At 41.4% G+C, this 25,255-nt stretch overlaps 1 protein-coding gene across 3 annotated transcripts in view; it reads left to right on the top strand.

Moving 5' to 3' along the window:
* Nucleotides 1-20,635, top strand: part of CPLX1 (complexin 1) — a 107,095-nt gene extending 86,460 nt beyond the window's left edge. For all 3 annotated transcript variants that reach the window (XM_074227520.1, XM_074227522.1, XM_074227521.1), the window contains one exon: nucleotides 16,881-20,635. In XM_074227520.1, the coding sequence (XP_074083621.1) occupies nucleotides 16,881-17,078 (198 nt within the window). In that variant the 3' untranslated portion in view covers nucleotides 17,079-20,635. The remainder of the gene's footprint in view (nucleotides 1-16,880) is intronic.
* Nucleotides 20,636-25,255: the final 4,620 nt, after the last annotated feature.

Raw genomic sequence — 25,255 nt, forward strand, 5'->3', positions numbered from 1 at the left:
TCTCAGCAAAGTAGGAGGTAAAGTCAATGAAAGTTTAAGACACTTAAATTCCACTTGGAACATCTCAGCAGAAAGGAGTCTGTAATCCTCCTGAGCAAAACATGTTGGAAGCCAGAAGTAGGTCATCAACCTATTAGCCTCCCAACAATTCTATTCACACAACCTTCTGCAGAGCTCTCAAAGTCTCTAACTTTGAACTCAATTCAGTTCACTTCTCTAAGTCTACGGCCTCCTTGTCCAGGACTGCTTCAGGCTACATTACTCTTCTGCCCTCCTCTCAGGAAACTTCCAGTTTTGAGACAAAGAAGGAATAAACATACCCTACCCTTAGGGAGCCTACAGTCTAAGAAACTGGGGTAGGAGGGTAAGGAAGGAGGAAAAGTTAGGAGAGAGACTGGACACATTTGCAAGGGAAAGACAGCACATTGCCATAAACAATCTAAGGTTAGAAGGTTTTTTGGTTTTTGGTTTGGTTTGGGGCTTTTTAGGGTAATAAGAGAGGGGGGAGGACATCTCCATAACTTGGAGTATGATTCAGCCAGAACATCATCTGGTCATCCAGGTTCATGATCATAGAGTCATCTCCCCTTCTCCACATTCATTCAGCTGCAAAATCTTGCCCTTTTTTCCTCCACAATTTATTGTACATCCATCTCGTTTTTTTTCACTTGTATATCCATGATCTTAAATCAAGCCCTTATCACCCCTTGCCTGTGCTATTGTAATAGCCCCCTAATTGGTCTCCCTGAGCCCAGGCTCTCCCTTCTCTAATCCTTTTTATCCACAGCAGCCAAAATAATCTTCCTGAGGCACAAATCTTGCAAAGATGCTGCTCTCTTGCTCAGAAAGTTTCAGGCTAGCCTCCAGAATTAACTACAAACTTTTCAGCTAGATGTTGAAAGTCCTGCACAATGTGATTTTCAACTACCTTTCTAGATTTAGTCTTCATCACTCCCCTTCATAGATTCTTAGGTTCCAAACAAACTGACCTCCCATCTCTGTGAATTTGCACAGGTGTGCCCCAAGCCTGGTCTGCCTTCTCACCTCTACCACTTAGAATTTTTAATGTTTTTCAGTCTGGCTCAGGTCCCAACTAGTGAAGTCTTTTGCAACCCCTGCCTGACCAGAGCACCTTGAATCTGTGATCATCTATTTCCTACCATCCATTCCAGTAGAAATGTCTGCTCTTTGAATAGGAAGACATAGTTTTGCCATTAAACCTAATCTTGCATAATTTTTTGACAGGACAACTTAGAGTCTTTGAGAATGACCAGGAGCACCTGTGTCTTGTCCAGGGTCATACCATCATTTTGGGTCAAAATCTTGGCTTTGTCCCAGTCCATTTGGATTGTCACCTCTCTGTTTACTGCTGGCTCCATATCTGTGCTTAAACAATGTTACCTGAACTCAATTGAACGGGATGATAGCCAGTAGTAACAGTATCCCTGAGCTAACCATTTCTCGAGCCTCAAAGTTTATCTCTCTCTCTCTCTCTCTCTCTCTCTCTCTCTCTCTCTCTCTCTCTCTCCCCTTATGCAGAGGGGTTTTTGGTTTAAGGAAAGAGCCCTGGATTGGGAATCAGAAGACTGAAATCTAGTCCCAGCTCTGACACTAATTCCCTGTGTGAGTTCCTTCCCCTCTCAGGGCCTCAGTTTCCTTCTTTGTAAACTGGGAAGAATAACAATAGTTTGTGTTTGTGTGTGTGTGGAGACATGTACTAGCTGTCCCTTCCAGCTTCTTAGCCTCTATAATTTTAATAAGTTTGTGTCAATTAATTATATATTTATAAGTAATATATAATTTATAACAATTCATATTTAATTAAGCTTATAATAAGCTCCACCTTCATTGAAGTTATCAATAAAAATTTCAGGACAGATTAGAGCCATTGATAGATCCTGGTTTATACACACATATAGAATGATTTGCAATTTTCAAAGTGCTTTTTAATTGGCATCTCATTTGTAAGAGAGTATATTATGAGTATTATACCCATTTTACAGAAGAAAAAAATTGAGGGTCAGAAAAGATCACTTGGGTAGTAGAGCAGAGATTTGAACATGGATCTCCTGGTCCAATTTCTCCTTTTTTCTATACCATTCTGTATGCAGATTATAATGATGTCTACCTTACCTAGCTCACAGCTGTTGTTATCAGTGGCTCACAGGGTCCAGTGCAAAGCTCTCTGGGAGATGAAGCACTTTGGAAGAAACAAAGCCCCATACCCTGCTTTTGTTCAGTGGGGCGGCAGCCACAGCTTAGTCCATTGTCTGCTCCAGCCGGGGCTCCTAGTCTTGCCAGCTGCTATCTCCATCCCTGTGCTCCCCTGCAAGAGGTCCGGGCTCTGAGAGGCCAACTAATGCATGCCTGGGCAAAGAGCCCATTATACCCTTAGGAAATTCTATTTCCAATTTTATTTAATGCTATTCAAGTGTATTCCTGAGCTTAGAGAGTTGATGCAGTTTGAGAAATCTAAAAACACTAGGTTTAATGAGAAGTAAAAATGCCAAAGGATGGATGCTCAGGTCTGAAGGCCCTTGTTAGCAGCATCCAGCCTGGAGTGGTTCATCCAGGGGAGGAAATATTCACTCATAGGCAGACACACAGGAAAGTTCCCCTGGGGCTGCCAGATTCTTTAAGGGTTTATTATTTTCTTTGAGAATCATTTTTTTTTTGGTATGGCCAGGTGGTGCAAATGAGAATAAATATTCAAATCAATCAATCAATCAATCAATAAATAAACAAATAAATAAATAATATGATGTTCTCAGAACAGCAAAATCACTTTCTGAATGCTGGTCTTGGAGTCAGGAAGATCCGAGTTCATGTCTTGCCTCAGACACTTAGTGGCTGGGTGACCCTGGGCAAGTCATTTTACCTCTCTTGGTCTCAGTTTCCTCATCCATAAAATAAAAAGATTCTAGGACATTCAAGGTCCCTTCTATTTCTACACCTATGATCCTATAGCCCCACTTGGTTCTTCACTCATTCACCTTTCATTTTCTAACCTGAAGCTGGTTCTTTTGAATTGCCTGTGAGTTATCTCTAAGGGTCTTGAGTGATCAATGCAAAATCACACTGCTCTCAGGGTTGTTGTCCATTAGTGACTCCCAAGGGAGACTGAGCCAGGCTAGCCTGGCAATTGGTGAGACTTCTTCCCAAGGGCAGTGATATCCATGATCATGGCATTTGGAGAGAGAACCCTAATAAGGGACAGAGAAATCCACAGGGACCCCACGTGGCAAGTTTAAAAACATGCCACTTTCTATGACCATTTTACCCAGAAAAGTCCCAAATATAGCTAACAATATCAGCTACAAAACAAAGAGTTTTTGCCAAGTTTGCTTGTCATCCTGGGGGTTTCAGCACCCTTCTCTTTCTCTAACTACCAGAATACCCCAAGATCCATCTTCTGTCTTATTCTCAAAGGACCTGGCTCTGGGCTACCCCCAGCTAATTCTTACTGAAGTGTTAATGGCTAATAATAACTGAAAGTGTTTTTCCTTCCTGTCTCAAGGGCTATTGGAATTTTTGTGGGGGCCTCTGAAAAACCAAAACCCCATGTAGAACAAACTCTAGCAAGGGAAGAATACAGTTGGAAGGGGGAAAGACTAGAGGTAAGGAGACAATTAAAAGACTGTGTCACTATGGTATAGGAAAGAAGAGATGTTGGCCTCAACTACTGTGGAGGGCACATTACATTAATTGGATGGAGAAAGGAAAAAACAAAACAAAACAAACTAAGAGATGTTACCCAGGCTAAGGAAGAACTAAAAGAAGTTGATACCTAATTAGATGTGAGGGTTGAGGGAAAGGGCTGAGTCAAAGATGAACCTGATGGTGCCACCATCAAAAGAAACATGAACATTTAAGGTCAGAGGCAGCACTGGAGAAAGGTAATGAGTCCAATTTTGGAAACATTTAGTTTTAGAATAGAGATAGCTTCATGATAGTGATGATGAATTCCTGGGAAAAACATAAACAAATAAGCAAACAAAAAGCCCTGAAGGTGAATTATGCCTGTTTTCTCTCTCCTCCTATTCCCCATTTTTTTTGCCTTGTCCTCTTCTCCCCTGCACTCATTTTACTTTCCAAGTCATTATAGTTAAGGAGGTGCTTGTCCCTGCTCCTGAATGATAAATTCCTGGGGAGTAAGGTCTGTATTTTATCTATTGATACATCTCCAAAACTATTTAAAATGATTAGATTGAATGGAAGACATGGTGGTGTTTTCATTGCAGACAATGATTCAGGGTAGGCACTTCATAAATACTTGTCTCATCAGCAATTGATGGATTAATTGATTGAAGATAGGGATTGGTGCATGATCCCAATATCTTACACTGATCTTTAATGTTTGGAAAATACCATCTTTACAACAAGAGGTAAGTGGTGCAAATATCACATTGCCTATTTTATAGAAGGAAACTGAGGCTTGGGAGGTCAAGAGATTTACTTGTTCAGGTATATATAGACTACTAAGTCACAGGAAGGAAGTATACAAAACCACATTTTCTGGCTCCAAGTCTGTAATATGTTTGCCTTTGAAAATGAGAAAGACAACACGAAATGATTGAAAGAGCTATAGACTCAGAGTCAAAAGCCTGGTGTAGAAGCTTTGCCTTTATGACTCTGTAACCTGGTGCAATGATTTCACCTCTTGGGACCTCAGTTTCCTCTTAATTAAGAGGGTGGATTAGATGTTTTCTAAAGTCCAGTCCAGTTCTAACATCTATGATGCTAGGTACAGTGCCAGTTAATGATGTATAGGGTTTTTATATATAGGAATGATAGTATGTCTAACTATGGAATCGCTCAGAGACAAACTTCTAATACAGATGACTTTAAAATGAAAAAGGAAGGGAGAAAATATTCTAGATAAATACCAAATCAGATACTATAGATAAGTATTTCATGGAAAAGAAAGATAAACATTATGGTTACCTTACACATTGCAGGAGGAAGATGGATAGAAATTATACTTATGGTCTCATACATCTATACATCAATGTGTAGAGTATGGATAATGAATAAGGGAGGCTAGAGATCTGAATTCAAAGAGGGAAATAAAAAGTGAGAATCCTATCAGTGATAATCTAAAAATATCACTGAGGTGACATGGAAGTCAGTTTATAACTGGTATATGACCATTCAAAAAGAATAAATTAGCTCTTCCAAAATTAGAAGAAGGTTAATCTGGCATGACTTTTTTTTTTGGGTTTTTTTGCAAGGCAAATGGGGTTAAGCAACACAGCTAGGTAATTATTAAGTGTCTGAGATCGGATTTGAACTCAGGTACTCCTGACTCCAGGGCCAGTGCTCTATCCACTTTGCCACCTAGCAGCTCCGCATGATTTGTTTTTAATGATGCTATGTTGCCACTTTTTAATTAATACTTACTTTTCTTTTTGTGATTGTCCAGTCATTTCTTCAGTTGTATCTGACCCTCTGTGATCCCATTTGAGGTTTTCTTGGCAAAAATATTGGAATGGTTTGCCTTTTTCTTCTCCAGTTCATTTTACAGATGAGGAAACTAAAGCAAGCAAGGTTAAATGACTTGCCTGGGGTTATATTACAGACACATACGTGTCTGAGGCCAGATCTGAATTCAGGAAGACTTATCCTTCCACATCTCAAGCTCTATCCATTGTGGCACCTAGCTGCATTCTTCTTCCAGATGTTCACAAAGCATATCTCTAATGATTCATTTTGGAATTTTCTTGGGAATTGAATCAAGTTCTTGGAACAATAGTTTACATTCTTCCCCTTTCCTTTTTTGGAAAATTGAGTCATTTACCCTTCTCCAATCTAGGGACATCTCTCCTTTTTCCATGATCTTTCAAATATTACTAACAGTGATTCAGCAAACATAGCTGCCTTTTTTATTTTTTTCAAGAGCAGAGGGTATAAGCCTTCTGGGCCAAGTCTTAAATTCATGAAGAAAAACTAGACATGCTTTTACTATCTCCTTCCTTATTTTGGGTATCAACTCCCTGTTAGTCATTTTTGTTCTGTCATTTCAGATGTAAAGGTCATTCTTCTTGGAGGGAAAAATTTCCCCAATATAGTTTTTAACAAACAAAATTTTTTGTTCTCCTGCCAAAAGTCTCATCACATTATGAGTTTTAGCATTACTGATACTATTTTTATAGAGTTGTGTCATTCCATTATATTCATCTTCTGTTACCTGACCTTGCTTCTACCCTCTATACATAAAAAAGTCTGTTTATGAATACCTTGCCCATCCATACTGACCTCTCCAGACAAATCACATTTTTATCTTCATTGGAATTATTTCCCTTCATGTCCAGAATAATCACATTCCCTTTTATGGACAGGTTTACTAGACTGGTAGTTTATCAAAACCTTACTTGAATACTTGAAGTCATATGGTCCCTCTAGCCAATTCTGTGTCTATGATCTAAGGACTGGTCTGGCTGGGCTTCGAGGGACATCAATGGCAACTTGGCCACTTGCTGATGAATTTTTTTCAGCCATAGAAATTTGTAATGATTTCCCACAAAGATGGAAGTGTGATTTATATTAGAAGAGGGAATTCCTACATTAATGAAACGACAGTATCTTGAAGTATTGGAATCTGAACTAGAATGATATCTCTGAATTTCACCAAAGTATCTAACAGAATCTTTACTAATATTAATATGGACAAAATGGAAAGATGTGGATTTGATGATCCTATGGTCAGATGGATTAGGAACTAGTTTAATGATTTGACTCAAACAAGAGTGATCAACATTGATTTGGAGGAGGTATGTCTTCAGAGGGTTTATCCCAAGGTTGTCTCATTAGCCTAGATCTGTTCTGACATTTATTTTTATTAATAAACTGAATGAAGACAGAGCTGACCAAGCTTATTAAAATTGTGGGTGGCAAGAAATTGAGAGGGACAGTTGGTACACTGAATGACAGTCAGCATATGAAAAAAATCACATCAAAATAGAACAATGGAACAAATCTAATATGATGAAATTAAATAGAAATGAATATAAAGATTTATGCTTAGGTTAAAAAAATTACCATTCCTAGTAGATATGGTAAGGAGTGGAGGGGGGGAGACTTGTTTATCACACAGTTCCTATGGAAAAAGTCTGTAGCTTCGATGATCTTCCAGTGCAATATGAATTGGCTGTGGTAATATGACAACCAAAGAAACTTAGATCTCTTAGCTGTATTAAGAGAAAGAATGTCCCAAACCAACATGTTGGTCATTCTGCAGTCTTTACCCAGGTCAGCCCACAACTGGAATATTGTGTGAGGAGTACACTTTAAGAAGGATGTTGAACACAAGATAGTGAAGGGATTGAAGACCATGCTAATTTAGAACTGTGTGGAGGGACTGGAGGTGTTCGAGCCGGGCTCAGAGGATGCATGTTAGGTATTCTTCAAGCAACTGAAAAACTTTCCTATGGAACTGGAAATAGTCTTTCTCTGCTTCTGTTTCCAGAAGACAGAACTAGGTGTATTAAATGGAACGTAAAGGAAGGCAAATATCTCCTCCAGTAGAAGATGCTGCCTTTAGTAGGTGATGAGTTCTTGGATACTGGAGGTATTCAACAAAGGGTAGATGACCATTTGTTAAAGCTATTATAGATGACGTTCACATTTCACCTGAGGGTTGGACTAATTGACCTTTGAAATAGGGTTATTCTGGAGCTTGAGAGAAAGGCCAAGCTCTTATGAAAAGACTAGCAAATCTGTTGCAGTGAACTGGAGTAGAATGTGAGAAGGGGAGTAGATTGAATGGGAGTAGAGTATGAGGTGAGGTGAGATACTGAATTCTTCCTTAAAGGAATGTAAAACAAAGTCACTTCTCTGTCTCCCTCCACACAATTAGGTTGGAGTCAAAAGATGTGACCAACTTAGATTCTTGGGAGACAAAGCTCTGTGGGTGGAGGAGGTTGGCTGATGGTCCGTGACCATATTTTTCTGATTTGGGGAAAACATTTAAATTTCTACAATATTTTTTTGTGTTCTAAGTAAGATTCAGGAATCCTGGATTTCTGACATTCCTCTTCCTCTGCATTACCTAACCACTTGAGGTAGTTTTGGGGGAGAATCAGAGAGGCCAAGGTGTACAACTGACTTTATCCAGGGACTCTGTCTAAGAGACCTGAAAGATTCCCCCAAGGCCCCCACTGTGATCCATTTTGCCAGCTAAAAATTAGGGGAGAGTGGTCACCCTAGGGACCAAACTGTTCTGACAAAAACCAGTCGAGTCTTTTAGAAGCTTGAACCAAGAAACATTAAGACTCCCCAAATCTTAGAAGGGGGTGGTTTTAAAACTGGGATAAATAAAAGTCACTTCCAATGGATCTCTTAGAGAACAAACTAGCCCTGGGGCCTTAGTGTAGTTGCCACTTCCTATTGTTTCTGCCTTTCTTTCCAGAACCCTGAGAGCTCTGCATGTGGGATTGGGGGTGGTGGGAAGGAGACTATGTTGCCTTAGTCCTACAGCTGCTGCCCCTTCCTCTCCTGGCACAAAGAAAGCCCTTCCTACCACTCTCCCTCTCGCCTGAGGGAGACATCCGGGGAGCTTTAAATAGATCTCCCTGCTTTCCACTAAAGTAGGTCGGTGAGGAGGAGAGCGTCCCATCCATGCAGATGTGGGACTGGCAACCCCCAGATGCTAGGCGCAGTGGAGAAAGGATGTCAGCCGGAACTGGGAAGTCTGGGCCATGAAGGGATACTAGCAAAGTGGTGGCTCTGTGTACTAAGGACCACCCACTCTGACTTGATTTTCTGCATCTTTTCTGTCTGTATCTCTCCTGGCCCAGCTGTCTCTGCCTATCTTCTGTCCCATTGATCTCTCTCTCTCTCTCTCTCTCTCTCTCTCTCTCTCTCTCTCTCTCTCTCTCTCTCCCTCCCTCCCTCTCTCTCTTTCTCTCTCTCTCTCTCTCTCTCTCTCTGCATCTCTGTCTCTCACCACTGAACATCCTTTCCTGTCTCTTTTCAGATCACAAATAATTCTCCCTTATTCTCTCATGGCCCTGAACATTTCTGTCTATCTCCTGGGTCTCATATGTATCTCCTTGTAAATTCTAACTCATCTATGATTTAGGTAAAAGATGGCCTGCAAGTCACAGTTAGTCCTGGTTTACCTGAGCCTCAAATTTCCATTATCTTTATATCCAGGACTGAGTCCAAAATTAGCAGTAGAGTTGCCATCAGCCTGTAGATGAGTTACCATCATAGTCTCACAGAATATCAGAATTAGAAGGCCCCATGGTGGTCATCCAGTCTAATTTCTCATCCAGTACACTGATTCCTGCACATATATTTATTTGCAATATGGCAAAAAGTCAACCCCCACTACTCAATCCCACATGTAGCATTCTTAGAGTTCCAGAAAAAAAATACAGAATATTAAAACAAAATCAATGAGGTGAGGGTGGAGAAGAAGGACAGAGAAGGGGATTAGCAGTAATGAGGTATCATTTGAGTATCAGTGAAATCTTTGAGTTCAGGGCCTGGGGCAACTGAGACATTGTGACCAACTCCATGTGGTCTCCAAGACATCCATGTTTGCAAATGGGCTGGCAGATGGTTTGGGCCGACACTCACTTCTGGCTTAGCAAATTTCAGACCTGAATTTCTGGGGCTAAGCCAGAGAAGAAATGTATTTCTCGGGCCACCAACTGATACCTGGCTGAGAGAGCTCAGGCACAGTATATAGCCAGAAACATTTGTCTGTCCCCCTGCTAAGGATACAGCCTTGGGCTTTATGTTTCTGCTAATCTGGGTCAACATCTCAGGGGACACAGGTCTTCAGATCAACCTAAGAGACCTGTGCTCCCAGCCTAAGGCTTTCTCCTTCATTAATTTTAACTACTAGATGCCAGATAGTTTTACATATATCTCATATTAGTATAATTGCCAATGTTATCTCATTGCACTAATCTTAGATTTTGATCCAAAGTCCAGTTAAGGTCTCAAGCTCCCTAGACCATCCAAGGTCCATGGTCCAGCAGGGCCTTTTGAGCTTAGAGATCTTTCCCTGGTACCTCATTTTCTTTCTCCTTCTCATATTGGTGCTCCCATCACAGGGAAGGGGGGGGTCAGCGAGGAGGGCAGAAAGGGGAGTGTACAATTCTGGCTTCTGTTCATTCTTTTCCTTTGCCCTCCTAACTTTACATGTTCCAGACCACAGAATCTGTTTTCTAGCATTAATTTACAAGGGAAAAGGGAATATACAAATACAGAAACAATAGACCAGAGAAAGGATATTAGATACTGGGAAGGTTGGGGGAGAGGGGTAGTAAAACTATTTAATCCCATTCAAAGTGGCCCTTGACTTTCATGTTCTATCATGATTCTTTCAAGGTCAATGTCCACTGCCAGATAACATTGCTCTGTCTCCACTCAGCAGGGTGCTCACAGATTGATTTTCCAATCTCAGGCTTCCTCTCAGCTAATCAATGAATCAATAAGCCTTTATTAACTGTGTTAATCACTAATCAAGAGAACTCCTTAATTAGAGGTTTAGAGGTGTTCTACTCCCTTTCTTAACCAATCATGGCATTTTGCAAACCTTAAAATGCTATTTAAATGTAGGTTATTACTGTTAGCATAACCAATTTCCCTTCCCCAGAATAAAGGAAATGAAGACAGTCCCCATCACCTTAAATATCAGAATAATTCTACCCAGCTCACAAGTTACACCCAAGACCTCCATAAAGACCCATTTTCTTTAGGTCCTGGCCTCTGTGGCCAGGCCTCCCCACCACCTGCAGGCTCATACAGCTTGCTTGGCCAAGTTTCATGAGCCATGAGGCAGAGTCAGTGGGAACCATGTACTTCTGTTCATGTGTACTTGTAATTGGGGAAGCGGCCTTTTGCCATGAAGGCTTGCTGGCAGCTCTGGGTTCTTACCAGGATGATTACAGAGCCAGCCCGCCTCCGCTCTGGAGGAGGGGGCCTGAGGACGGTGTAAGGAAAGAGCTGGGCAGAACACAATTGACTCCTTTTGTTTGTCCCCAGAGACTTCACTCTGCTTATCCCAAGCATAGAAGAGTCTTCCCACTGCTCAATCCAGATACAGGGGGATGTTTTTTGTTGTCTCATGGTACAACTGAAGAGAATTCATTCTATTTATCTTGAACATAGAAGAGTCTTCACATTGACATCTCTCTACCCATCCCCAGCACTAGGAATTTTTTTAGGGGGGGGGAGGGTAGGAGTGATTTTCTTAAGACACAGGGTTCTGTCTTTATCCTAGGCTAGAAGTATTCACACTGATCTTCCCAAGCTCAGCGGTGCCTTTTTCTGGTCATTTACCCAAGGCATAGGGGAGTCTTCATTCTATTCACCCTAAGGTAATAGAAGCATCTTCACACTGATCTTTCCATGCCCAAGGGAATGTTCACTTTCTCCCATGGACAGAGGAACATTTACTCTGCTCCTTCTATGGAACAGGGGGATCTTACTCATCTTTGCATCCAAGATCTTAGATTTACAGGTCACCTATTCCAGCCATTTCCTTTTAGAGGTGAGCATATTGAAGACCTGAAGAGGTTAATTGAGTCTTCTAATTTCAGACAACTATCAAGTGACTGAGCCAAAATTCTCTTTTTGTGACCTGTTCCTCTATGTCAGTCTGATAAAAACCTCTGGACCCCTTCTCCAAACTGTTTTTAAATGCATAAAATAAAGGAAATTATATTAAAATACAATTATCAAAACATATTCAAAAAAACCACCTGTGCTAACCTGTATGGTACTAAAACCATATATGCCCTTCACAGGCAAGGGAATCTAACATACATGATACCACCAAACTATATAGAGTTCTGCTAATACACATATCAATTAATCAATAGACATTAATTATCTACCTACTATATACTAAGCTGTAGATACAAAAAGAGGAGATAAATAGTCCCTGCCCTCAAGGAGCTTACAATCTAATCAAGGAGACAATATAAAAACAAATATATTCCAAGCATGCTATATGCAGGATAAATAGGAAATAATTAATAAAGGAAAGGCACTGAAGTTAAGTAGGGTTAGGCAAAGTTTCCTATAGAAGGTAAGACTTTATTTGAGACTTAAAGGAAGCCAAGGAAGTCATGTGAGGAAGAAAAAGCATTCCATAGATAGGAACCAGCTTGAGAGAATGCCTGCAGCTGAGAGGTGTCTTATTTGTGGGACAGTCTCCTTGACATCATTGGATCAGTGTCAGAGGAGAGAAGGAGGCATATTCAAGAGATGATGCAATGATGAACATGACCAGCCTTGGCAACCACTCGGACATGTTTGTAGGCAGTAGGAAAGGAGCCAATAGAGAAAGAGAGATTAAAATTAAAATGATAGAGGTAATCAGGAGCAAGGGATCAGAAGGAAGGATGGGGTAAAAAGAGAGGGAGAATAGAATAACAGGGGGAAATAGGATAAAGAGAAATACAGTTAATAATCATATCTGAAAAAATTTTGAAGCAAGTTTCTGGAGTTGCTCCTGTCATTCATTAAACCGTTACCCCAACTTTCTATGAACTCATCTACTTGTCGAGGCTCCCACTAGACCAAAGTTTTTTTCAGTGTCTTCCATGTTCCAACATTCTCCTGCCAGGATGTACAGGTTCCCACCAATCCATGCACGATCTCACCAACTCATATATAGTTCCACTATCTTTCTGGGTATCCATTTGCCCATATGGGTTCTCACAGCCAGTTCATAAATGGTTTTACCAGTTCATGCAAGACCCTACCAATCTGTTTGTGACCTTGCAAACCCATATATTATTCCAGAATGCCATACGTGATTCCACTAATCTGTTATGTGATGCCACCGGAACATACAAGATCTCACCAACTCATACCCCTCCCCACACACACACACATACACACTACCCAGTCAGAAAGAAATTCTCTCACTTTTGACTGACCTAGTTTCCCCGAGGTGTCCCCCCCCTCCACCACCCACACACAGCTACAGCCTTAGAGACAGCTCAGCCAAATGTTCTGCCAAGGGCGTCTGATTCCTCCCCCATCCAAACAATGGGAGGAAGGGACGATGATTCCTCAGGGAGCTCCTGGCCCTGTGGCTGCCACCTGTCCCAAGGACAAATAGACCTTCCTGCCCATTTACACAGCAGTATTCTCCTTAGTGCTCTCATTAATACCTCCATTAATACCCTCCTGGTTCTTTCCATCCACTCCCTCTTTCCTGTTCTCATTATCACTCTCCATAATACCCTCATCAATGTTCTTATTAATACTCTAGTTAATGCCCTCATTACTGCTGTCATTAATACTCTCATTACTTCATTAGCATGGTCTATAATGGTTTCATTAGCATTCCCATTAATACTCTCCTTAATGTTCTCATTAGCATGGTCATTATACTCTCAATAATTAATCCTGCTATTAATATTGCCAAAAGCCAATCCCAATTTTATGGTACTTTGCCATTTACAAAGTGAGAAGTAGTATGGAGGTGGTGGGTAGAGCACTGTCCTTGAAATTAGGAAGACCTGGATTCAAATTCTACCTCATGTACTAACTAGCTGCCATGATCTTGGGCAAGTCACTCAAACATTTGTGCTTTAGTTTCTCAGTTTTTTCATCTGTACAACGTACATAGTTCCTTCAATTTAAATTCATGATTTCTTTATGTGATAAGCTTTCTGCTAGCTGCTTTGCAAATATTAACTCATTTGATCCCCCAAAGTCTGGGAGATAGGTACTAATATTATCCCCATTTTACAGTTGAGGAAACTGAGGCAAACAAATTAAATGACTTGTCCAGGGGTCAGTGGCTTTTACTCATTTCTGTCTTAATGTTTTCAATGCTCTAAAATCACTAGCCCTGATGGTAGTTTTTTTTTGGGGGGGGGCGGACTCTCCCTCAGTTATTTCTCTATATGGAGTTCAGCTTGTTTGATTAACCCTTCTCATTTCTGGGTGCTTAATCCTTTTCTATAAGGAATTATGGTTCAGGAAGGAGAGGATTGGATTAAATGGTTTATGAGGGCTGTATTATGGTTGGGTGAAGCTTGTTTGTGGTACAGGGGAGATAAGAGAGAAAGAAGGAATGTGAACAGTATTATCCATTTGTTGGAAACTGAGAAACTATATTCTTGGAAGACCAACCAGCACTAAAGAGACATTATTGGATTTGTGGGACTACTGCCTACACCCATTTGATTGGAGTAGGGAGTTGTTGGGTTGGTCAGGGAGTTGTTATTTAGATTTTAAGGGCCTACTACCTGGGCACAAGATGGGATTTGGGGCTGTAGAAGCCCAATTTATATCCTGAATAGACTAATAAGACTCCAAGCTATAATTACCATTCAAACAGCAAGGGCCTTGGACTTGTTGGCTGACCAAACCACACAAAGAAGAGAGGCCATTATTCAACAAAGATTGGTGTTAGACTACAGGTTGGTTGGCTTAAGAAGGAAGAGTCTGTGGTAAAAAGAATTTACCAAATTGTTGTCTAAAGATAGATGACAATGAGTAGGTGATAAAGGCGATCACCAGGGATATCAGAAAATTGGCACATATTCCAATCCAAACCTGGACAAGCCCATTTAGTATCTCTTGGATAAATCAGTTTACTGGTTCATGGTGGAGACAGTTGCTAGGTATCTTACTATTGGCCCTAAGAGGGATAATCCTATTACCCGTGTATGTCTCCTGTGTATGATCCAGCCAATAACTGGAATAGTACAAAATTCTATCAGTAAATGAGGATGGGTATAGGCCTCGAATAATAAAGAGGTAAAAATATTGATAGAAAAAGTCAGTAGTCCTATCAAGGATGAGGATTGTGAACTAATCTGAGGAAGGCACTGCTGGTGAAGTGTGAAAACCAAGTTGTTATTAAAAAGAAAAGGGGAGAGTTGTGAGGGATGTATGGTGTTGTTGGTCTTAACAGGGTGGAGGCTTCCTCTGAAATCCATTACAAAGTGGGAATGGCCCCAGCCAATCACAAAACTGGGAGAGTTCTCCTAATCCCATTCCAAAAATGACAAACTCAAGATTAGAAGAAGCTAGTCCTTAACCAATCAAGAGTGACCTATAGATCTTGACCTAATGCAACTGAGTTTGCACAATTAAGTAATTCAATATTATCCTCCACACTCCCTGTGATGATTAGGGTTCATAAACATAACATGTGTCATATGATGTGGGGGGAGGATCATATTAGTGACATGTCATGGGATGGGTGGACCTCTTAGACTGTGACTCAAATTCTGAGAGCCTATGAAAATCCTGATGGGAGGGGAAAGAGTTTTTAAAGACTATATAATGCCTGATGTAATTACTCTACCTTGTGCCTCATGCTAGGTGAGGTATCCATATTCTGCAGAATTCATGAATAAAGTGTTCAATTTTTCTCTCTTAAAAAAAAGGAATGTGGAATAGAAAAGGCATGAGGAAGAGACATGTGTACATATATAGGGGAATTTGGGGAGATTAAGACCTTGGGGACAAGGATAGGCAGAAGAGGGGGAAGAAAGGGAAGAAAAGAGGGGAAAGAGAAACAGAGACAGAAATTATGAAAGGGAGGGAGAAAAGGCAAGAAGCAGAGAAGAAAAAAAGAAAAAAGGAAGAAGAGAGGAGATGGGGAGGGAAGAAAGATGAATGTTGTTGTTCAGTGAAATCCTAAGGTCCCAATCTGTTGCCAAGGCCTATGAATTTTGTCTTCCTAACATCTCTTCCATATTCCCACTTCTCTCCATGGCACTGCCACCATCTTTGTGCAAGTCTTCATCACCTCACCCTTGGACTATTCAATAACCTGATTGATGAATTACCTGCCTTACATCTACCCCCCTCTAGTCAAACCTCCCACTCAGTTCTCAGAGTGATTTTCCTCAAGTATAGGTCTCCCCCACCCCACTCAATCTCAATGACACTCTTCTAGGAACTTCTCTAGGAGCAACGTAAAAACATAAAAGTCCTCTGATGTTCAAAATCTTTCATATCCTGCCCTCCTTCCCATATTTCCAGTCATTTTACACTTTACACTCCCCTACTTAATCTTCAATCCAGCGACACTAACCTCCCTTCTGTTTTTCTTTCTTTCTTTTTTTTTGCAAGGCAGTGGGGTTAAGTGACTTGCCCAAGGTCACACAACTAGGTGATTATTAAATGTCTGAGGTCAGATCTGAACTCAAGTTCTCCTGAGTCCAGGGCTGGTGCTCTCTCCACTGTGCCACCTAGATGCCCCCTTCTGTTTTTCAAACAAAACTCTCCTATCTCCATCTCCTGACTCTGGGTATTTTTTCTGACTGTCCCCCCCTTTCTGGAATGCTCTCTCCTCATCTCTGTCTCCTGGTTTTCCTGTCTTCCTTCAAGTCCTAGCTACAATTCCACTTTCTGGGGGAATATATATATATATATATATATACAGGACCAGCATTTTTTACCTTTCTTTATATACTCAGTGCTTTGCACAATGTCTGGCAGGACATTTGTTTTATAAAGAACAAACAGGTGCCTTAGTAAATGTGTATTGAGTAACTGAAGGGTAATAGCTTCCTGGTGTCCTCCTGAAGGATGCTTGTCATAGTCCTTGGGCCTTCTAATTCCTAGGTCTTTCAGAGGTTCTACTCTGAAGGGACAACTAAAGCAACCCAAGGGTGGGAAGTTATTCTCTGGGCCATAGGAACAATGGTTGGAACCATATCAATCCCAGGGTTGGCTCTGGCCCCAGGACCACAAGGTCCCCACCCCTACCAGAGTAAGTAGCATCTCTGGTTTATCTTTAGATAGGAAGACACATTTCAGGGAATCTTGCCATCGTGGGTCCTAGAGAGGAGAGAGGAAGAGCACCTCCAGAAGTTCAAGATGGTAGATGGGATGCTGAAATACTGTATTTGACCCTAACTCTGCTCCTTCTGTCTTTACCATAGTATGGGATCAAAAAGAAGGAGGAACGTGAGGCAGAGGCCCAGGCTGCCATGGAAGCCAACTCTGAAGGCAGTCTTACTCGTCCTAAGAAGGCCATTCCACCAGGTTGTGGTGATGAAGAAGAAGAGGAAGAAGAGAGCATCCTGGACACCGTCATCAAATACCTCCCTGGGCCTCTCCAGGATATGTTCAAGAAGTAATTCCCCATGAACTCTCAGACTGTTTCTACTATGAACAGCAAAGCAATGCCGTTCTCACCACTTGGTGGGAGCTCTCAATCTCGCCACCCATCATGCACCCCTCTGCTCACTCCATCTCCCTGCCCCCTCCCTCCCCTGGCTCCCCAAGGTCCCTTGGCCAGGCCTATTTGTACATAGCCCCTCCTCCCCACTGTCCCCAGTAGATGCCTCCCATCCATCAGATGTCAGGAGCAGAGTGCCGCAGTCTACTCAACTTTAATTATAAGCCATAGTACTAGGTGTGTTAGGAAACTCAGCTAATTGGGCACCTCTACACTCGACAGAGAAAAGGGGAGACCTCCCAGTGGTTTCTGGCCCCAAAATAAGCAGTATGACCTTCCCAGAGAGCAAGCAGGGGCTTCTTTTAATTATCCATGGGATATTTGCCATGACCACCAATGGGCCAACCAACTGGCCTTGGTCACATGGGGCTTCCCCCACTCCTGTAGGTGTCTTTTCCATCACTCCCCTCTCCCAGGGAAAAGGGAATTCGTCTCTGTTCAGGGACTCTTTGGAAAGGCAATCATTGGAAATGCAAATTTCCCATAGGAGGGCCAAGCCTTCCCAAGTTTTTCTTGTGTTAATACCACTGCCACTCAGATCTCAGAATCCAGCCTAGGGTCTTATTCCACGTAATTAAGAGGAGAGGAAAATATGCAAGGAAATGACCAGGGAGAAGGGAGAAAAAAGGTTCTGGGGGTATACCCTGTAGTTTGGTGTCTTCATGTATAGAGCTTCTTGGATGATCTGGGAAAAGAAGAGGCTACTCCTTCTGCCTACACACACACAAACACACACACACATACACACAAACACACATACATACACACACACACACACACACACACACACACACACACATACACACAGATGCCCCTTAGGTCATAGGCTGTTGAACTGTCTTCTCCCACTGTAGACCATATGATGTTATTTGATCTTCAACATTAGCATCTTATGGGACATTTCCCCATTGCCCCAGGGTTTGGGACAAAGACAAACTGTCCTTTTTGTTTTCTCATACTCTTCTACAGGGACATGAAGGCACAGAGGTCAGAGAGCAATTGATAATAGCTAGCAAGATCTCAGAACAAATATGAAAGGCCAAAGTCCCAAAGTCACATCATTCTTCCTCCCCTGCATGAAAGATGGCTCTATGGTTAGAAGGAGGAACTTGGAGCTCATTGTTCTGAGACCCTAATGTCATGGGAACCAAATTCAGAAAAGTAAGGATGAAACTGTCCCCAGAGAAAACTTCCTTCAGGGAGGAAACCTGTGTAGGTGTTTTGCCTCTCTAGGGTAGATTCAGGACTCAGGACTCTCTTCCTGAGCAGGGAATGCTCTTCAAGACAGATTTAGGATATGATGGGTATCATGGTCCCCATCCTGTACTTCACATTCTAGTATCCCAGTTTATTTTTCTTTTTCATTGGACTTTTCAATTTTAACAAATGATCTAAAACTGTCTATCTTCCCATCATCTGCCTTTCTATTTACCCATTTATCTACCTGTGTACCATCTATCCATCTATCCATCCATCCATCCATCCACCGAATTCATCTCTGATTCTTTGTCTGTCTCTCCTATATTTACCTCTTTATCTTCTCTCTTTTAGAGGGTTCTTTCCATTCGTGCCCTAAGATATTTCAGCCTGGAAAATTATTATGACAAATCTCTTCTATACTATGCAGGAAAAATAAGTATTTTTAGGGGGGTGAGATGGGAAGTTGATAAGGGAAAGAAATCAGCTCAATTATACTAGTAACAGGTCGCACATTGGATATTTCCAAATTTCTTTCTAGGAGATTGGCACTCATGGTTGGAGAATGAATTGTGTTGCTTTTGAGAATGAGATGGTGCAAAGGAGACCTGTTTGATAATCTATTAGTAAGGTCTCTCCCAAACTCCAGTCCTAAGGCTATTTTTTCTTACTTTTCATATTTCTCCTAGTAGAGGGGGCATTTATCTTCCCTAGGAGGTCAAATCAGACCATATGTACCAGACAGGTGAGGATAGGGGAAAGGGAGAGGTTGGTATTTGGAGGCTCAGAGTGAGGATACATTGTTTCTGTTCTCAGTTCTGGATTGCTGAGACCAAGAATGATAAGGTTGAAGTGAATGGCTGGGGTCTGTATTGGACATCTTTTCTTCAAACAAGCTCAAGAATCACACTACAGACCTCCTGGGGCTTGAATTATCACTGTGCCTTCTGGGACAACTTGGAGCTGGGAAAGGACAGTTTGTGCAGAACATCAATCATGAAAGCTATTAGTGTCTCCCAAGTTAGTCTGGATCTCACACTGTTCAAGCTTCATTTTCTTCCCAAATGCTCTCTATCTCTTTGTCTCTTAGTCTCTTTCACACACAGACACACAGACACAGACACACACACACACACACACACACACGTCTCTCTCTCTCACACACACACACATATACTGTCTCTCTCACACACACACTCAGACACACAAACACACACACACACACACACACACATATACAAACACACCCTCTGCTAGAGCTTAGTAGAATGTTATTCAACATTCTCAACAGAAGAACTGACCATGTGCTAACTCACTTTGGAGTTTCTCTGTAAACTTTTCTTTCTCCCATCCTTTCCAGAAAGCAAATCTGGATCCACCACCTCCCTTAGAAATACTAATCTATTCCTGGCCTCTTAGTCCCCATCCCTGGAGAGTGGGAGAATATGACGGTGCATAGAAGGGATTTTGCCTTGTTTTAGTCAAAGAATTGACCAAATACATCACCAGATCCCCAAAATGGGCCATCCATGATGAAATAGGCCTTTGGCTCCTGGAATCAAGCTAATTTGACCCACTCCCCCTGTTGCCTTTCTAGAATGGCTAAATGACTAAATCCATCCTGGTGCCCTATTCCCTGGCTCTCACTCTCAATGACAGACCAGAGGCCAGCATGGCATTCCCAGGCTGGATTCTGACCCTAATTTTGTCCTCCATTTTTGTTTGGTTTTCATATACTATGTTGAATCTCAGGTAAGTGAGGTCTTCTGTTTTTGGTGAGTCTTTATTCAGGCAGTTGGGGTCCAGCCATGGTGGGTGATCCACCAGACATCTGGCAAAAGCAACCTCTCTGTTGTGATAAAGGCGCTCTCAAAATCTCTACTTCTTGGAGGGCAAATCGTTTAGTTTGGCACTGACCTTCATGACCTTACATCGATCCTTAGAGAAAGCCATATAAATCAGACTGCAATATTAATTACGAATGCTACTCTACATTACAGGAGAATAGACCATGTGCTAACTCAACTTTGGAGTTTCTCTGTCTGTGTTTCTGGCTCTGTGTTTTAGCCAAGTATCTCCCCCACCCCCTCCCTCTTTCTAGCTATAGGAGGGAGAGACATAAGAATGCTGCTGACCCCTGTGCCGCTCCCTTGTGTGTGTGATGTTTTTAGGAACCTGCTATTGTGACTGGCCGTGGTTGTGACAGTGACATGTCATCTTGTGTGTCCGCACTCTATGTCTCTGCGCGTTTTATCCTGTCCCCCCCACCGAGACGAAAATGCATCATGTCGTCAGTCGGTAAATCATGGGGGTGGGGGGGGTGGGGGGAGGGGAATGTCTTTCCAAAATGCTTGTTTTCACAAATGCAAACTCTGAGTAGATGGGGCATTTCCCAATAGCAATGAGCTTGTCCTCCCAGTTTCCAGATGCATGGAACCCCTCCTGTGCACGATGGGGGGACCAAGGACCACCCGTGCATAGTGGAGACATGTGGATGTCCACCCCATGGTGCTTTGCCTGCTTCTCTTCTTGCATGATGTGGTGACTAATGTGATGTTCTTTTCCAATGGAATCGCGGCCAATAAAGAATTATATGATCTCAGTCCCCTGTGACTTCTCTAATTTTCTCAGAAATGGGACTTGGGGTGGGGGGAAGATGGAAATATAGTCAACCAATTGCTGAGGAGCCTGTATGGTTGATCAAGACCTTCCTGGACATGCAATGGAGGAGGATTAAAGGATTATAGAATGGTAGAGAAATTTTGAGTTTCATCTAATCCAACTCCTTATTTTATGATCAAACAACTGAGGTACAGAGGGCTAGCAGGAGGAGATAGGGGTCCTGGACTCAGAATCCTAAAATCAAGGTGGGAGACAGGATTCACTCATGAGAAGGATGAAGAAAATGGGATAGCAGCTGATCAGTGGGCTAGTGGGTAGACCTTGGTCTTCTGTGGTAGTGAGAGGGAGAAGGGCTAAGGAGAGAAGAAGAATGTAGGATAGCCTATACCATATGAGATGCAGAATCATGGAATCCCAGAACCCAAGGGTTGAGAAAGACCTCATAGGACATCTAGTCCAACCTTTGGAGAGCAGGACCACCACTTCAACATTTCCGATAAAGACCTCTTCTGATGACCCAAGAACATTCACTAATGAGTGAAAATAGATTTTTCTGGAACCTGATTAAAAGGAATTTAAACTAAAAAGAAGGGGGGGGGAGGAAGGAAACTAGCCACAATAGTCTACCAAAGCAAATACTGTGAGGTATAACAAGTAAATGTAACAAGTAAAAAAGCAGGTAAAACAGAAATAAGAACAACAGTAGAGAGGCCAGTAATGCCCAAAAGACGATAACCTAGGAGAGAGTCAGCAATAAGACCCTTGGGCTCAGATACTGTCTTAGATTCAAGGTGCTAATGCTAAGAGTGGAGAAAGTGATCAATCTCTCTTGCCCATTCCCCAATAGTGAGCAGCAAATGTTCTTTGAAAAGATATGGAAATATGTTTAATATGGTTGTAGATATATAACCTATATCAGATTACTCACTGTCAAAAGGAGGTAGAAAAAATAAGAAACTCAAAATCTTACAAAAAAATTGAAATTGAAAAATTGAAAACTATCTTTATATGTAACTGGAAAAAGATTTAAAATGAAATAAATAAAAGGATAGTTCTATGGTAAACATTGCTATTAAACCAAATAATAGGTAAAAGTCAACTCAATACAAGACTCGTATACACTCCAGCTTTGGGGCCTTTTATAGGATACTAACACTGGCCATATCTTACATGGATAGTGAGTTCAGAGAAACTGGAAGCTTCTCAGGTTACCTTGGGTGCCACCAGCTATGGATCAGTCTTCTGCCCTATAGAGCTCCTGGCCTTATATCAGAGATCAGCACACTGAGATAAGTACCACTATTTATATGAAAGCCAACAATGAATCTTCAAAAGCAATGCAATTTGAGGTTGGATGACTTGTAACAATAGATAATTAGATAATAGGTGACTGACAGAGAACTGTGTTTTAACATATGTAACATCTCATACAGGAAACTCCCCTCTTTGAATGTAGAGGGGAAACTATTCTGCAACTTTTAGTTTTAGGTAATTATGAATTGGTCCTGAGAGTTTAAGTGTCTTGCCTGGAGTCAAAAATTAAATTTTAAAAATATCTAGCTTTTTGATCAGCATTAAAGTTTTGGGAGAGATAATTGGAATGGGTTTACAAGTGTGAACCACAGATTTTTCTGATTTTCTAATGGCTTTGAGTGCAGCTCAATCTTTAATTCAACCTTTTCAGGGACCTAAGAAATAGTTGCCTTTTACCAGGAGGAACACCTTTAGTGGGCAAATTCTCATAATTAGTCAAAGGATGACATACATTCAGTGACCTTTGGAAGTAGCTGTTATATCAGGGTAAGCAGCTGACCCAGTTTAGGTACTAATAATTATCCTGAGAATAACCTAAACTCAGGACTTTTGCTACTATAATTTAGAGTGGTGGGAATTGGGACAAAGTCAGACTGCTTGCAAAGAGATACAAAAGAAGAGAAAAAAACCAGAACTTTAATGAAAGCTATAAGGTTACAAACAGTTATGCTATAAAGAAAACTATTAGTTTTAAAAATGAAAGTAAAAACTGATTAAGATAATTTATGCTCAGAAATGTTTCTTCTCCTTAGGGAAAAAAGTCTCCCCCCAATGGAGTTGGACTTGGATTCCCAGGATCTAATAAGAGATAAATGAATCCAAATCCCAGGTTGGGGATTGATGGGTCTATTACTTTTGCAAGCAGAAATTTCTACAATAGCTTCTTGAATTGTAAAGGGATGTGGGTCACAATAGCCAAGTTACTGGCCACCCAGGGCAGATGTTTTCTTATAAATGCACGAAGTATGGGTAATGAGTGGAACAGTGAATCTACAACAAGGAGACCAATTTGTCTTTATAGATACCGCTGAGATTCATGGGATTGACTCAGGACTAAAATAACTATGGAAAGGGTAAGCCTATCCAAAAAAAAGAATAGAATGTGGTTGGTGGAAAAGTCGAGTGTATTTAGAAGACAAAGTGATGATGAAATCTAGCATCTAGGGGAACATGGTAGAGCTCATCTGGGTGAGGATCAGTTAGGAGTCAGAGCAACCTTAGCTCCCTCTGTTCTGTACAGGTCCTTTAGCATTTCTGAATCAAAACTGGGCTCATATTGAATCCTTATTTCTTGTCCCACATATTTTGCCTTCTTAGGAGGAGACACCTGGGTCTTTAAGCTAGACTTTTCCAAGGCTGCCTTGGTCTAATTTGTACATCCTAAAAACTCTCCCTTAGGTCCAGATATCCCCTCTGAACCTATGTTGGATGTGGATGGAGGGTAAATCTCAATGAGCCAATTCAGAGCATCATCCCCAAATAGCTTCTCCTACCAATTGAACTTCTTGTGTTTAGCTTTAAATGTAAATAAATCCTCCTGGCATGATGGTGCCTGCCTCTAATCCTAATACTGGGGAAGCTGAGTGGGTTTCTTGAACTTGGGGGTTCTGAACTGCAGTGGTCTAAAGCCTCAAGTCCAATACCAATAGGATGAGCCTCCAGGGGACTGTCAGGCTGCCTAAGAATGGGTAAACTGGCCTAGAGAGAAAATGAAGCATATCAAAGCTGCCATGCTAATCAGTGATCATGAGACGCTTGTGTATTTCCAGCCTAAGTGAGACAGAAAAAACAAGTCTTAAATTTTTTTAAAAAAAACAATAAATCATCTGAGTTTCCAGTGGAGGCAGAGAAGATTCAGTGTCCCAACTTGCATGATAATTAAAACCTATCACTGAAAAATTGGATTGGAAACCAATTCCTCTCTTCTTGTCTATTCTTGTCTATTCTAAGTCCTTAGGGACTTAGAAATTTCAAAAGAATCACTCTTTCATCAGAGTTGGCCTGTATCTTTATTGATCCAGGCAGGAGCTTTTAGGACAGATAAGTGATGGAGGACTATCTGCCTTCACCAAGTGGGATTGCATCTTCAAACTTCCTCTCCAACTAGCAATCCCCTATTAAGGTCACTTCTAGCCATCTCCACAACTACAGTCTGATCATCATCTCCATCTCCTCTACTCTGCAACCTTGGATACTACTCTGAGGACCCTGGGCTCTGACAGGTGAGTTTTCATCTTGTCTTGCTGGGAACTGGTCCTCCATGCCACCTCTCTCCTACTGACATGTTTAGTTTCTCATTATGTCTTATCTTCTTTTATAATGTAAGCTTCCTGAGGACAGGGACAATCTAGCTTGCTTGTATTCGTACCTTCAAAGCTTAAACTGTTAATAAATGGTACTTCCATTTATGTATCCATCCCCTGGGTCACACAACAGTGATCATTTGATTTGACTGAAAATAACTATTTCCTAAAATGGATCTGAGTGAGCCTTGTTCCTCCCTTTTTCTCATCCCATCCCCAGGGATTTTCCTACTTCTTTTAAGAAGTTGCCAGTAAATCAAAGCCAGAAAGAAAGGCCTCAGATATACTTAAATATTTATAGTGGCATTTTTTTTGAGAGAGTCAAAAACTGGAAACATTAGGGATACAAGGATAAAAATATTGCCAATCTTCTCTGTCCTCAGGGAGTTTACACTCTAATGGATGGAGAGACATATACACAAATAACTATGGTACATGGGAGAAAGATAAGTGAGCCAGAGAGATGCAGGCAAAGTATGATAAGAAATTTAAGGACAGAGAATTCACTAACAGATGGTACCCACTCACAGCAAAGAAAGGGTCATTTCATCCCAGGGCCTTCTAGCCCACTCCTATTGGCACAGTAGCTGTTACCAAGACTGCCAGAATTCTCTATCAGAGGTGCCAGTGATATTTCTTA

Source organism: Macrotis lagotis, chromosome 3 (genome assembly GCF_037893015.1).
Source record: "Macrotis lagotis isolate mMagLag1 chromosome 3, bilby.v1.9.chrom.fasta, whole genome shotgun sequence".
Classification (NCBI taxonomy): Eukaryota; Metazoa; Chordata; class Mammalia; order Peramelemorphia; family Peramelidae; genus Macrotis; species Macrotis lagotis.